General features: G+C 40.6%; 1 protein-coding gene across 5 annotated transcripts in view; it reads left to right on the top strand.

Moving 5' to 3' along the window:
• Window positions 1–16,414, top strand: part of CSNK1G3 (casein kinase 1 gamma 3) — a 120,309-nt gene that overhangs the window by 32,674 nt on the left and 71,221 nt on the right. For all 5 annotated transcript variants that reach the window (XM_075526318.1, XM_075526322.1, XM_075526321.1 and 2 more), the window contains one exon: window positions 1,056–1,125. In XM_075526318.1, the coding sequence (XP_075382433.1) occupies window positions 1,056–1,125 (70 nt within the window). The remainder of the gene's footprint in view (window positions 1–1,055; window positions 1,126–16,414) is intronic.

Here is a 16,414-nt window from a genome sequence, read left to right as displayed (position 1 = left end):
TGGATGTGCCACTGGGAAACAACACAAGTTAATAAACTGTTAGCTTCTGGAGAAGATGGTGTGAGGGAAGAGATGAGCACCTTGCCCAAACTTTTCCTGAAAACCAACATCCAGCAGTATCAGTTCTTGCTGATAGATGTGTTAACCATGCTACTAATTCCATGCTGCAATGCTAGTAGGAGCAGTCTGTGTAGGAATAATGCACAGTTAATGTCCAAATTATCACTGATGCATTGGAAGATGTTACAGATCGCAAGAAACTGGGCATAACTTCTAAAAGATGCTCTAGGACATTACTTTAAGAATCTTATGATAAAGTACGTTTAATTTGTGAAGCGAAATACCGAAAAAGTTAAGGGTTTCATTTAGGCTGCTTGTGTGTTCCTGTGCTTGATCTTATGTCACTTTGAGACCTTGCCACATTAGTATGTAGAATACAGAACTAAGTTTTCATTAACTTACGTAAGTTATGTTGGGAAAAGAAAGATTTAAACTACAAAGCTATTCTGGTGCCTTTTTTTTTTGTTTCAAATTTATAGTTTAGAATGGTGCTACTTAAATTCTGCTAAGCTGTTACTGTTTGGTGGAAGGATTTGGTATTTCTTTGTCAAGATCCTAGGATAAAACTTTTTTTTTAATAAAGATACATGATAGATGTATAGCAGGTGTGTATAACAGTCTTTTGGATCTGTTAAGTTGCATATCAGTGCCACCTTTTGAGAGCTGCAAGACATACCACCCACATGCTTTGGAGAAACAAATTATTTTTTAGCTATTCCATTGTGGGTCTGTGATTGGGTTTGTGTGTTGGACCCCAGTGCCGGGGAGCAATACAAGATGAAAATATCCCTATATGCTCTAGTCTTACCTGACTGAGGTTTAGATTTCTTAATTTCTTAATTTCTTAATTACTAGTCATTTTGGAAGAAACATTCAAACTTTCCATGTGGCTTGGAAGCAGTAGGGTTAATTTGGCTGGTAGTAGGTTAGTGTATTAGTTTTTAGGCTTTGGCAGAGAGGCTTTGTTTTAAATGTTGTTTTTGTTTTTAAATCAGGAGCCAATGAAGTCGAGAGCACCACAGCTACATTTGGAATACAGATTCTACAAGCAGCTAGGATCTGGAGGTAAAAAGCAGTGTCATGCATTTTACTGTGATGTAATCCAGGATAAATTTTTCACAGAAGTTTTCTGATTTAGGGGTATAAATCTATTTAATAAAGTGTCCCTAGTTACTTAAAGCAGGAAAAAAGCTCCATGAGTCAGTGGATTAATATATAATTTTTTCTAGTATTGTAAGAGTTTTAAGAGTTTTTTGTTCTACTCTTTAAACTGTGTCTATGAAATCCTAAGACTTTAATAATAAGTCTTAAATATATAAATTTAATAAGTCTTAAATATATAAATTTAATAAGTCTTAAATATCACAGAATTTGTGTACAATGGGTATACCTTAAACAAAGCAGTCTTAGAGTATTCCCAGTGTGTTCTCTTTGAATAAACACTATAAATGACCAAACTGCTAATCTACTAATCACGTATTTTTATTTAAAGTTGCTATGATACTTAAATAGCTTCAGTCTCAGTCGTACTTTACTTCACTTCCATTGATACAGCATATATTGCTGCTTATTAGTTTTAAGCCTCTTAAATACTTTTAAAAAAGTTTAGATGCAGTTTAAGATTTGAATTTCTCGTTTTGCTCCCCTTGGTGCTTTTACATCCAGAAATACTCTTATGATGGTCCCCTCTTATGAGTCCTCCTCTTTTGCTTTTATAGGTGAGCAATACCTAAAACTTCTCACATATTTTTGTGCCTTTCACAAAACTATATATAGTCAGTTAGCAAGATGTGAAGCTTCTTAAATTAAGAAAGTGAGTACAAATCTTCCCTAAATCAGTTACACCCTAGGAAAAAAAACTTACGACACCTTTTCCTTGAAAATATTTCTTTAATTCCTAGGATAGTTTTTCATAGGTCATGTAGTTAGTTACTTTTTCCATTTGTTACTAATCTAGAAGTTTATTGTATAAAATGCACTACTAATAGTTGTTTTCCACGTGCACGCTCATTTTTTTTTCTATCAAAGGCAGCTTGGATTTTGTAATGGTGATTTTAGTTATCCTTAAACTACAATAAAATACTATTTATTTAAGCTGAAAAGCCATCTCGAAGTTGAGGAGTACAAAATGAACATGCCCATATGACTTTCATTTTGTTGCATTGAATTGTATGTGTTATGATGAATTTTAAAACTTTTTAATACTACTTTCAAAAAATCAAGATCATGTGTTCATTGATGCACAGACTGGATAGTGTTTCTCTAGTTAGGTAGCTTTCAAAATTTTGTGCTCTTCTTATAAGACTCTCTAGGGAAACACACTTTCCAATACTTTCAATTCATACAGCACTTTTTTCAATGCAGTGGTATGAATGCTCTGCAATCAGGAGTCTTTAGAGATACCTCTTTGCAAGAGTTCTTTCCTGTTCAGAGATGGAAAAGTTGTAGAATGTCTAGTCAAAATGTTGAGTCTCATATGCTTGCTAATTGGAGAAAGTCATCAGGGTATAATGTCTGTTTTTTTGTAACTAGTTGTAAATTGTCAGTGTACACTAGACAAGCATTGTGAAATAACTAAGTGGAAAGCAGAGATCTTAATTGCTTAACTAATGAGACATGGCAACCCACAAGTTAGGGACGGTACCCAGCTGTGAAAACCAAGGTGTAACTACCTAAAATTCCAAAGGAGCTGTGTAGTGGAGGTAAGAATAAAGCTGTAATTACTAGTTCAGGCTGCAGAAAATAAGCAATGCTTCTCAGAGGTAGAAACCCTTATGGGAATATTTCTCGGAGAAAATGTCTTAGCAAATGTGACTTTGTTTTACCTTTTTCTTTACTGAATAAGATTGGGGGACTGTGTTTAATGTAAGAATGTAGACAAGTCAAAGTTAGTCTGCTTTACTTCGGATATCATTCAATCTTTGTAACCCTTCTTGTTGGTTGTAACAACTTCATTGCTTTCTCTGTTGCCTTATTGAAGTCCTGTAAGGGAGAATGATCTCTGATTCTTTGTGTGAAGATGGGGAGACCTTTGAGATGAGAACAAGTAGATAAAGCTGATGAGTTACTAGCCATCTTCAGTATTTATGAAGAATCTTGTTATATACCTCCTCTGTTTTCGAGGTAACCTGCTTTTATTCCAAAGTGAAAGCTTCCCCCAGCAGGCATAGAACCCTGTAAGCTCCTTTTTAAGTCTTGTCTGACTTTCTTAGGCACCCCACTTGAGACTCATTTTAATAAGTTTTGTGGGAAGGACTCACCATGAAGAAAGTAATATTCATGCTCCTATCTTCTTAGAGAGAAGTAAAAAAAAATTGCTGATTCCTTGTCTTTCTGCAGCACTCTCCCTTTTCCCACCTTTGCAGGAGTTGGGCCCTGAAGCCCAGGAAGTTATGCAGCCTAAGATTCTTTTAGAAAAAAAGTTGCAGAATTATCTAATTTCTGTCCTCATGTAATCTGAGGCAATTGGTTTTACTGATTTTTTTTTTTTGTGACATACACGTTTACTGTTAAGTGTAGATTTAAGAAATTTTGTCACACGAACAATTAGAAAGCCTGCTGGTGGGAGGTTGATGGACCAAGTGATAAATTCAGGAAGCAGCTAATCTTTCCTACATAGAACAGGAGATAGTAAAAATCTTATGCCAGATCTATCCATATAGATAGTGTTGCTTTATGGGCAGTTGTTGTACTTTTGTCAGAGAGAGTAAATTGAAGGAAGTGTAACTTCATTGTGCAAGTGGCAGAAGAGTCCATTGTAGGAGGTATAAAAATAGCTGTTATTGCTGGAATAAATTCGAAGTATAGTAATTGTGAGCAGATAGGAGGCTTCTGTGATAAGTAATTACTCACTGTACTAGCAGTTCAGTTGTCTGGAGCCTTCTGGCTTCTAAGCTTCTAAAAATCCACATTTGTAGGCTTTCTAAATCATGATGAAGTAGTCTTTTCCTTAGCTGTTTTTGTTTATTCACACAAAACTTCTTGTAATTTGGCTGATAGATTTATACCTGAGTATGGACTGCTTATTTTGCATTTAATTCTATTAAATAGTCTTTTCACTTGTTCTCCTCATGTATACATGCATACATGTGTATTAATAGCAAGTGACTACTAAAAAAATGGTTTCAGAAGCAACTGGTGAAAAGGGAACAGTACTCCCTTTCTTTCCAAATTTTTTAAGCAGAGCCATTATTTCCTATAATCAAAACTTCATTTTTCACAAATAAGAACAATTAATTCCACAGGTTATGCTACGAACAGACTCATGCTTAGGGTGAAATAACCTGAAGCTTAAGGGATAAAATACCTGTAGTCCCTGTGAAATGCCAGTTTATTTGGGGGTGGCATGGTGGGGAGGGAGAGACATTAAGATGTGAATGAATAGTTCTGGAAGAAAATGAGGCTGTTTTCCTGAAATGTCTTCCTGAAAGCAAGTAAAGAAAATGTTATTGGGCAACAGATTATCTTACCTTCTAACCCTTTTTATCAGATCATCTTAGTGCTTCCTCTGATCTTGTAAGCACCCTTGATGGAAGGAGTAGCATTTTGAAATTGTATGTTTTCTTGGTGTTCCCTTATCTCCAGCCAGTATTTGTCTACTACAAGTCTACTTATTCTTATAATTTCCCTTTTTCTTTTCTAATGACCTTGTGACTTAGATTTTTTTTATTATTTATTTCTGTGATAAGAGTTTTGCTATTCTGCTTCTTGAATGCCATGAAGATGGAAGATAAGTTTGAGTGAAGAAAATTTGGGGGATCTCTTATAGTTCTCCTCCCTGAAAGAACAAGGAAAAAATAGATGTGAAATATCATAGATGTGCAGTTTTTATACACAAGACTTTTGAACTGAGAGTATTAATTCTTTGTATTTAATAAAAAGTACTTTTGACTTGAATGAAAAAGCATTAACATTTTAGAACTGTATTGGAGAGAGTCTGCTCATAAAGTCTTATATCTGTAACTTTGCTCTCAAATATGCTTTTTACTGAACATGCCTGTGAATGTGCAGTAGCATGTAGGTGTTTGTCAGGAAAAAATTGTGAAGAATCTTTCTCAAATAGGAAATATTTTATGTACTTTTGGGCTTTTTTTTTTAAACATTTTTAATTATTTGGGGAATGGATCTAAAACTTATTAAAAATAGTTCTTAAAGTAGTTTAAAGATGTGGTTTATTTTGGTCACATCATTATTTAGCTTTCATTTAAGTTTTATATACCAATAGACATTTTCATGAAAATTACCACCTCTTTTCTGCCAAAATTTTGTCATTCAGTAACTGTGAGCATGCTCTCTTCATGAAGCTTGAAATCAGTTAGTCAGTGTGCAGAAATTTCTAGTCAACTGAATGAGCAACCTACAGATGGATTCTTTAATAAAATTTTAGTTAAAAGTATTTTTTCTTACTATCTAAGTATGAATGATAAGAAAAACTGATACTTTAAATAAAGTACAGTACCACAAGTAAAACTATAGCTGAATTCTTACCTGGAATTACACTAAGACTTTTGGAATGAATAGAAAACAGTTTTATATTTTTAATTGATTTTTGTATTCATCTTTTACGCTGTCAGTCTTCCTCCTTATGGTAAGAAGATGAGCTGTAGATGTGTTTCATGTCCAATGCCCATAATTTAACTGCACCTAAATCGAGTGTCCTTTCCTACTAGGAGGGACTGCGGCCGGGGGGGAATCGGTAACTGCTGGCTCAATTTGAGTAGTGAGCAGTAAAGCTGAGAGTCTTTGTAATGTGGGATTTCTTAAATTTAAAAACTTTATTGGTGAAAACTTTTAAAATGCTTTGTTTCTTTGATAGGTAGGTATTTACAGTATGGTTCAGTTCCCTTTTGCAAGAAGGAGACTGTGTACATATTAAAAGTTGTGTATTGTTATGTGAAGAGCGTAAAAACTATTCAACTTTTTATTGTCTGATTTTTCTAACACTCCTAATAAATCTGTGGGTCATTAATCATAATGGCTGGGAGTCTTTACAAGTCAATGAAGACTCTCTTGTACTTACCCATCTGACAAGTGGAACAAAAGAATGGCAGGCAGCTCCTGCTGCTTAACCTGCCTTCGTAGAGCTTGTGTCTGCAATGCTGCTGTTTTACTAAGAGCAGACTGTTACTATACCACCTGTCTATAACAATGGATACCCCTTGTTGCTAGATTTTAGTTTTTCATTTGAGGTCCTTTTTGAAAGAGACAAAGATCTGTTCAGCTATGGATTATCCTACTTCTGAAACTGCTGTCTTAACATTTCAGAGAAGGCAGATGCTCAGTATTACAGAATCACGAATTGTATAGGTTGGAAAAGACCTTTAAGATCATTGAGTCCAACTGTAAACCTAACACTAGCAAGACCACCACTAAACCATGTCCCTAAGCACCTCATCCAAAAGTCTTTTAAATACCTTCAGGGATGGTGACTCAACCACTTCCCTGGGCAGCCTGTCCCAGTGCTTCACCACCCTTTCAGTGAAGTAAAATTTCCTAATATCCAGTCTAAACCTCCCCTGGCACAACTTGAGGCCATTTCCTCTCATCCTATCACTTGTTACTTGGGAGAAGAGACCCACACCCAGCTCACTACAACCTCCTTTCAGGTAGTTGTAGAGAGCAACAAGGTCTCCCCTCAGCCTCCTTTTCTCCAGGCTAAACAACCCCAGTTCCCTCAGCTGCTCCTCATCAGACTTGTTCTCCAGACCCTTCACCAGCTTTGTTGCCCTTCTCTGGACACGCTCCAGCACCTCAATGTCTGTCTTGTAGTGAGGGGCCCAAAACTGAACATAGTATTCCAGGTGCCGCCTCACCAGTGCTGAGTACAGGGGCACGATCACTTCCCTAGTCCTGCTGGCCACGCTATTTCTGATACAAGCCAGGATGCTGTTGGCTTTCTTGGCCACCTGGGCACACTGCTGGCTCATATTCAGGTGGCTGTCGACCAACACTCCCAGGTCCTTTTCTGTGGGGCAGCTTTCCAGCCACTCTTCCCCAAGCCTGTAGCGTTGCATGGGGTTGTTGTGGCCCAAGTGCAGGACCTTGCACTTAGCCTTGTTGAACCTCATACAGTTGGCCCCAGCCCATTGATCCAGCCTGTCCAGGTCCCTCTGTAGAGCCTTCCTACCCTCAAGCAGATCAACACTCCCACACAACTTGGTGTCATCTGCAAACTTACTGAGGGTGCACTCGATCCCTTCGTCCAGATTTTGATGTGGCTGTGTTTTTGATGGGCTGAAGACTAAGAATGAAGTTCAGTACTTCAGTGTTCACTGCTTTCTCCTGCAGGTAAAGACAAAAATATTTATGGTAACAAAAGAAAATGTGATTCTTAGTCTAATTTCAGTTGAGACCAGCTTGAGTGTGTTTGAGATTTGAGTGTTCAATGACACCTTTTCGGGTTTTTTATCTAACTCTATTCAGGATATAGAATGCATGAGGCAGATATTAGCACTGAAAGGGAGGCTATCTTTTGTAATTAAGATATTGATAGATGATTTTTTTTTTTAAATCTTTCATGGTGAACCATTAAAAATACTACTTTTATATGGGAGAAGACAATGGGATTTGATTGCTGTTGAGATCACCTCTACCTCATCCCCTGGGCCATAGCCACCCTGCGTTCCACTTCAGCCTGTGGAAGAAAATGCAGCACAGTGTGGTTTTGTCACAGTGTATCAGCATCTGTGCTTTGCTATAACTCTTCCCAAGACAAAATTATCATCGCTTTATAATGATTTCTTAATTGCTTTCTCAATTCTTAGATTGTGACTTATTTACTAAACTGATATTCTACCATATCATGAGGAAGTATTTCAATAACAAGTCTGCTTGATTGTAGTGCTAGAGGTAAATTGTAGCTAGATTATTGTGACAAGTGATCACTTTTGTTCATGGATGTTGTAGAAACCATCTAAAATAACTTATCTTGTTCTATATATTTCAAAATATTTTAGAATTGGCATCCTGCACTTGCTGTTATTATAGGATGAAAATTATGAAGTTACCAGGGTTTGAAGTGAGTTTGAAAAGATTTTTACAACAGTACTCTAATGCAATATATGTGCAAACATATTAATTAATTGAATGTTCCCAGTACTTAAAGGAGTAATAATTTACTGGAGCTTCAGGTTTTAGAATATAATTTCATTTCTAAAACAGGTGCATTATGTTTCTAACCGTCAGTAACAATGAAAGCTGAAGACAAAATGCCTAGCTGTTAACTACAGAGTTAGCAAGTAACTCAGTTCAGGGTAGTCTTAGTTTTACATATGTAAATAATGTTTTATGAGTTCTTGTGTGTCTATCTTTGAGTTGTCTCACTTCATAACCTGTCCATATATCTTGCTCACAGTCATTCAGTATAAATGCAAAGTGAATTTTTTTAGTAACTTCACATGAACATTGCTTTAAGCTGTACTTTTAGGTAGGTAGCTGAGACCTTGCTCTTAAACTGAAAACTGATTTTGTTTTTTTCAATTTTTTTAGTAATGCTGTCTTACATTATTACTTTTGTTCTACTTTTGACTGGGGTTATTATGCAGGAGAATAAACAATAAGCAGTTGAAGTGTTTTTTAATCTCTAGTAAATAGTAAAAATACAGGGTAGGTGAACTTAGAAAATCATGCTTCATGCTTTATGCTTAATTTAAAAATTTGTTAAAAGCACTTAAACTGAATCAAATAATGAATTTCTTGACTGAAGAGGTATCTGTTCATATGTACTGTTAATCTGTGTATTGATGACTGCTGTGGTTTTGTTGTGAGTTGTTTGTGGAAAAAGCTGACTCAGTTTTGAGTTCTGTTGCTGCCGATACACTTTAACAGGAAGGTTGAGCTGCTCAATTATTAATGTGAATATACTAAAACTTATGTTTAATTGAATGAACGATGATGATACTTTAAAAAATAAATTAGTAATTATAGTCTGAAAAAACCTATCAGAAGTGTTGCTGGCAGTTTTTTCTTATTTTATGCCAGTCCTTTCTAGCATTTGGCTTAAGGAAATGTACAGAATTTTCTTTATATTAATAAATTATTTAAATATAATATTTTTTTTCCCCTAGAGTAAGTGCAAGAGATCTGGTAAGAATGGGAGCTGCATAAATTTAAATGTAACTTATAGGTGCACATGTTAATGTTTCTGAGAAACAATAATTGCTGACCATAAGAAGCCTGGCAGTATACAAAAACTTGTATTAAACTTGGAATATGACATCACACACAGATTTCAGAGATTAATCAGTGTTATTTTGTATAAAATATAATAGCTGTAATTGTGAAAGAGGCTTGATGGTACGGTTCACAGAACACTGTGAATGTTAGATAAATGCATATTTGATTTAATAGGGCTTACAATAAAAATGCATGTCTAATTCTGTTTTAGTAATGTGAATAACTAGTTATTAAATCTATTTTAATGGAAAAAATCTTATGGATATATTACTATTTCTTATATTTGCAAACGTATTCTTATATTTGTAAATAAGAAATGTAGTCTAAGTGTTGTGGTGTGTGCCTCCAACGTGGCATTTTAGCAGTGCTGAAGTCATATTGCTTAGGTAGTGTCTCATTCCATGTTTAGAGTTTTCCAGTGCCTGGATGATCATCGTTTCAGTAGCTATAAAGTGCTACATTTCCTGAGACTGTATGACATTCTGTATATGCTACTTTGATTTTGTGTATGCATGGTTTTGCATACACTGCTTTGGTTCAAGTCAAAAACCACATCTGGCACTATGCTGGATTTTGTAATTGTTTACTTTCAGAGGACTCAGGCCAGCGTTGTGGTTTAGCCCCAGTCAGCAATTAAGTACCACCCAGCCGCTCACTCACTCTCCCCCCTGGTGGGATGGGGGAGAGAATCAGAAGAGCAAAAGTAAGAAAACTTGTGGGTTGAGATAAGAACATTTAATAATTGGAACAATAATAATAATAATAAAAGCCTGTAATGAGAAGGAGAATAACAAGAGAGTGAAAGAGGAACAAAACCCAGGGAAAAAAACAAGTGATACAACCGCTCACTACCTGCTGACTGACACCCAGCCAGGCAGTGATTGCTGCCCCCTGGCCTACTCCCCCCAGTTTCTATACTGAGCGTGACATCATATGGTATGGAATAGCCCTTTGGCCAGTTTGAATCAACCATCTTGGCTGTGCCCTCTCCCAGTTTCTTGTGCGCCTGGCAGAGCAGGGGAAGCGGGAAAGTCCTTGACCAGTGTAAACACTACTTAGCAACAACTAAACCATCAGTGTGTTATCAACATTATTCTCATACTAAAATCCAAAACACAGCACTACACCAGCTACTAGGAAGAAAATTAACTCTATCCCAGCTGAAGCCAGGACAGTATCCACCCCTTATTCTGTACCATTTACATCATGCCCAGGTTCTACCCTTTCCAATACATTCCAATTAATCACCACCACCTTTCCTGTCTTTTGATATATACACAGATATCATTCCCTTAAGTCTATAGGCCATCCCTCTAAAATGCCTGTTGGGTTCATTTAGTGCATGACTTTGGGCTCCGTCTGTCATAACAGTCCTTCAGGGCAGGAGAGATGGTGTGTGGTGTTGGGTTGCTGCATGCTGAAGCTAGTTCTGGTTCCATCACTGCTGCACTTTGCTCGGTTTCATCAAAGTTCATTCTTCATTAATCTGGGTGATTCTCACTGAAATACCGTTGATATGGTGTATAGCAACCATAAAAGTGATGACATACAATACTATATAGCAATTAACATCATACTATTTAATTCATTGGCTGTTCTTGCCCAAAATCAAATCCCCTTGAGGTACACATTGGACTTCCCCATCCTTTTGCATTACCCACCAAGTACATCCAGGTCCTTGAGCAAAAGCAATCCCATAAATGGGCTTGCCTTTGCCTGAGGCAGGAGTAACCCAGACTGTCTTCCCCAGCATGTTTTTTTATGTGCACTACAGGGACTTTATCTCCTTCTACAGTGCATAAAAGTTTTGATTGAGCAGAGCCAGCTCAATTGACAGATCCCCTAGGGGCTGACTATCCAGGTGGCCTTTGCTAAATATTTATCCCAATGTTTGAATGTCCCACCACCTATTGCTCAGTGTCGTATTTAACAGCCCATTGTATTGTTTGATTTTCCTGGAGGCTGGTGCATGATAGGGGATGTGGTATACCCACTCAGTGCCATGCTCTTTGGCCCAGGTGTTTATGACATTGTTTCAGAAATGCGTCCTGTTGTCTGATTCAATTCTTTCTGGGGTTCCATGTTGCCATAGGACTTGCTTTTCAAGGCCCAGGATAGTGTTCCAGGCGGTGGCATGGGGCACAGGATATGTTTCCAGCCGTCCGGTGGTTGCTTCCACCATTGTAAGCACATGGCGCTTCCCTTGGTGGGTTTGTGGGAGTGTGATATAATCGATCTGCCAGGCCTCCCCATATTTATATTTCAGCCATCACCCTCCATACCACAGAGGCTTTAACCGCTTAGCTTGTTTAATTGCAGCGCATGTTTCACATTCATGGATAACCTGTGCAATAGTGTCCATGGTCAAGTCCACCCCTCGATCACGAGCCCATCTATCTGTTGCATCTCTTTGATGGCCTGAGGTGTCATGGGCCCACTGAGCTATAAATAATTCACCCTTATGTTGCCAGTCCAGATCCACCTGAGCCACTTCAATCTTAGCAGCCTGATCCACCTGCTGGTTGTTTTGATGTTCCTCAGTGGCCCGACTCTTGGGTACATGAGCATCTACGTGACGTACTTTTACAACCAGGTTCTCCACCCGGGCAGCAATATCTTGCCACAGTGCTGCACCCCAGATGGGTTTGCCTCTGCGCTGCCAGTTGCTCTGCTTCCATTGCTGTAACCACCCCCACAGGCATTTGCCACCATCCATGAGTCAGTATAGAGATAGAGCACTGGCCACTTTTCTTGTTCAGCAATGCCTAAAGCCAGCTGGATGGCCTTTACTTCTGCAAATTGGCTCGGTTCACCTTCTCCTTCAGCAGTTTCTATAACTTGTCGTATAGGACTCCATACAGCAGCTTTCCAACTCCGATGTTTTCCTACAATATGACAGGACCCATCAGTGAACAGGGCATATTGCTTCTCATTTTCTGGTAGTTTATTGTACAGGGGGGCCTCCTCAGCATGCGTCACCTCCTCCTCTGGTGATATTCTGAAATCTTTGCCTTCTGGCCAGTCCATAATTAATTCCAAGATTCCTGGGCGGTTTGGGTTTCCTATTCGAGCCCGTTGTGTAATCAGTGCAACCCACTTACTCCACGTAGCATCAGTTGCATGATGTGTGGAGGGGACCCTCCCTTTGAACATCCAGCCCAGAACTGGTAGTCAAGGTGCCAAGAGGAGTTGTGCTTCAGTGCCAACCACTTCCGAAGCAGCTTGAACCCCTTCGTATGCTGCCAATGTCTCTTTTTCAGTTGGGGTATAGCGGGCCTCGGATCCTCTGTATCCCCGACTCCAAAACCCAAGGAGTCGACCTCAAGTCTCCCCTGGTTCTTTCTGCCAGAGGCTCCAGGTAGGGCCATTCTCCCCGGCTGTGGTGTAGAGCACATTTTTTACATCTTGCCCTGCCCGGACTGGCCCAAGGGCTACTGCATGAACTACCTCCTGTGTAATTTGTTGAAAGGCTTGTCGTTGCTTGGGGCCCCATTTGAAATCGTTCTTCTTCTGGGTCACTTGGTAGAGAGGGCTTACGATCAAACTGTAATTTGGGATATGCATTCTCCAAAAACCCACAATGCCTGAGAAAGCTTGTGTTTCCTTTTTGCTAGTTGGTGGAGGCATGGCTGTTATTTTGTTAATCACATCCTTTGGGATCTGACGACGTCCATCTTGCCATCTTATTCCTAAAAACTGGATCTCCTGTGCAGGTCCCTTGACCTGACTTTGTTTTATGGCAAAGCCGGCTTTCAGGAGGATCTGGACTATTTTCTTCCCTTTCTCAAAAACTTCCTCTGCTGTATTGCCCCATATGATGATGTCATCAATGTATTGCAGACGTTCTGGAGCTTCGCCCTGTTCCAGTGCAGTCTGAATCAGTCCATGGCAAATGGTGGGGCTGTGTTTCCACCCCTGGGGCAGTTGATTCCAAGTGTACTGAACGCCCCTCCAAGTGAAAGCAAACTGGCCTGCACTCTGCTGCTAAAGGGATTGAGAAGAACGCATTAGCGATATCAGTTGTAGCATACTGCTTGGCTGCTTTTGACTCCAGTTCGTATTGCAGTTCCAACATGTCCGGCACGGCAGCACTCAGCGGCCGTGTGACTTCATTCAGGCCACGATAGTCTACTGTCAGTCTCCACTCTCCATTAGACTTTCTCACTGGCCGTATAGGGCTGTTAAAAGGTGAACAAGTCTTACTGATCACTCCTTGGCTCTCCAGTCGACGAATCAGCTTATGGATAGGAATCAGGGAGTCTCGGTTGGTACGATATTGCCTCTGGTGCACCGTTGTGGTAGCATTTGGCACCTGTTGTTCTTTGACCCTCAGCAACCCCACAACAGAATGGTCCTCTGAGAGACCAGGCAAGGTGGACAGCTGTTTAATTTCCTCTGTCTGCAAGGCAGCTATACCAAAAGCCCGCCAGTACCCTTTTGGGTCCTTGAAATAACCTCTCCTGAGGTGGTCTATGCCAAGGATGCACGGAGCCTCTGGGCCAGTCACAAGAGGGTGCTTTTGCCACTCATTCCCAGTTAGGCTCACTTTGGCCTCCAGTACAGTTAGCTGTTGGCATCCCCCTGTGACTCCAGAAATACGGATGGGTTCTGCGTCTATATAGCTTGATGGCATTAGGGTACACTGTGCATTGGTGTCTACAACAGCCTTATACTCCTGTGGGTCTGATGTGCCAGGCCATCGAATCCATACAGTCCAGTAAACCCGGTAGTCCCTTTCCTCCACCTGGCTGGAGGCAGGGCCCCCCTAGTCCTGGACACAATATTCATTACCCACTTCTTGTATATACGAGTAAGGAGTTTCTTCATTATAATCAAGAGTAAGATCAGCTCTTTTACTCTGCCTGGGGAACTGTCCAGTGGAAACCAGAGCAGCAATTTTCCTGGAAAAACCCCATTTGGTGATTGTTTTTCCTTGCAGCTCACGTACCCGTGCTTCTAGGGTCGAGGTAGGTTTTCCATCCCACTTCCTCATGTCCTCTCTGTGGTCACGCAAGTAAAACCCTAGGGTGCCCCGTGGTGTGTATCCTCTATATCCTCTCTCTTGAGCAGAGGAACGCTGACTCCTAATAGTTGAGACACTGGTCCGTATAGGTGGGGAGTAGGACATACCTTCTTCGAGTCGCTGGACCTTCCGGGACAGTTTTTCCACAGCTGAGACAAGGGAGGAAGAGATACTTTCTTTGTGTTCCCGGAGGTTAGTAGCAGCTTCATTCACTGTTGGACCATGAGTTGGCAAACGACGGTGGTGCGTTCCGTACCAACTTCCGCCACATAGGTCTTGTGCGCTGGACCTCATCTGGATCTGTGGGTGACTGCACATCGTCCAGATCACCATAAATCACTTCTGACACAGCTAATTCCCTCAGGTACTGGATACCTCTCTCCATGGTGGTCCATTTCCCAGGGCGGTATGGAACATCTTCCTTGAAGGGGGATACCTTTCCTTTATAGCTGACAGGAGTCGTCTCCAGAGGCTGCGGGCTGGTTCCCCTTTTCCAATCGCTTTGTCAGTGCCCTCTTCCCTAGAAAGGGATCCCAGCTGTTTGGCTTCCTTACCCTCTAATTCCAGGCTATTGGCCCCGCTATCCCAGCATTGGAGCAGCCAGGTGACAATGTGCTCCCCTGGACGACGGCTGAAATCTTTTCACATATCTCGCAGCTCACTCAGGGATAGGGATCGGGTGGTTTCCATCTCATTTAAGAGTTCTTCGTCTTCCTCTTCCTCTCTCTGTGATGGCCCTGCTCCTTCATCTTCCCTTTCTAAATGAGCTGACTTTCGCTTCCAGGATTTCTTTTTATGTATAGGGGCAACTGATACTGACACGGGTTGGTTCTCTGTCTGAACCGCAGTGCTTGTAACAGAGTTGTCTGGAGCAGCTGCAGCCGCAGTGCCTGTCGCAGCGGGGGCTGGAGCAGTGGCAGTGCCTGTTGCAGGGGTAATCAGAGCAGCGGCAATGCCTGTTGCAGGGGTAATCGGAACAGCTGCAGTGCCTGTTGCAGGGGTAATTGGAGCAGCCGCTGTGCTTGTCACTTTGTCACCAGATCCTTGAGGGTTCTGAATAGTGTTGAACAGGGCTCGGTAGGCATGGGCCAGGCCCCAGCACATTGCAGTGATTTGTGTCTCCCTAGAATTGGCAGGGTGACGACATACTTTTTCGCAATATTCTACTAATTTTTCAGGATTCTGCTTTTGTTCAGGGGTGAAGTTCCAAAACACTGGAGGTGCCCAATAACTTAAGCATTTGCCCATGCTATCCCACACACCCTGCAGCTCATAACTATCTGGCCTTGGGGCAGATCTCTGGATGATATTCTTAAATTGCTTACTAATCTTGGACAAGATTGAAACAATATTCCCAAGCAATACCAATAGATGTATCTTAACTACCCAAGGATGTTCAAGATACTGAAAAGTTATTGCAATGAAGGAGGAAGCATTGTAGAAGAAAGTAGTGAAGGTACAATTCTGCATTTCCTCCATAAAGTAATACCTGACATACAATAACGGTTTCAGTACAGCACTTAGATAATACCAAAATAAATCCAAGATCACTGTTTTAATAACAAATTTCACAGGCAAAACATCACCAATTAAAGCAGAGCACAGAAGCAGCAGCGATGCCCTGGCCATCTGCCAGCCCAGGCTCATGGCCATTGCTGTTATCAAAATGTTCCCAGGCACAGCAGAATAAGGTGATAAGCAGCACAGCAGCACGGCAAGCAGTAAAAGCAAAAAGCAGCCACTAATGAGCCCTAGACTCTAATATACGGTAAGGAAAGTAAGCCCTATGACAAGCACAGAAGCCTGCTGATTAATAGCTAAACAGCAATAACAGCTATAAATTCTATCATCTAGCACATTCCAATCAAATCTGCCGTTATCTCAAATCCATCGAGCCCTACGTTGGGCGCCAGAAAGAACTGTCATGGTTTAGCCCCAGACGGCAGCTAAGCACCACGCAGCCGCTTGCTCACTCCCCCCACGGTGGGATGGGGAAGAGAATCGGAAGAGTAAAAGTGAGAACCCTCGTGGGTTGAGATAAGGACAGTTTAATAGAGAACGGAAAAGCTGCTCGGGCGGGCAAAGTGAAGCAAGGAATTCATTCACTACTTCCCATAGGCAGGCAGGTGTTCAGCCATCTCCAGGAAAGCAGGGCTC

Source organism: Mycteria americana, chromosome Z, assembly GCF_035582795.1.
Source record: "Mycteria americana isolate JAX WOST 10 ecotype Jacksonville Zoo and Gardens chromosome Z, USCA_MyAme_1.0, whole genome shotgun sequence".
Lineage (NCBI taxonomy): Eukaryota > Metazoa > Chordata > Aves > Ciconiiformes > Ciconiidae > Mycteria > Mycteria americana.
The sequence above is the reverse complement of the archived record's forward strand: the minus strand, read 5'-3'. Positions and strand labels throughout refer to the sequence as shown.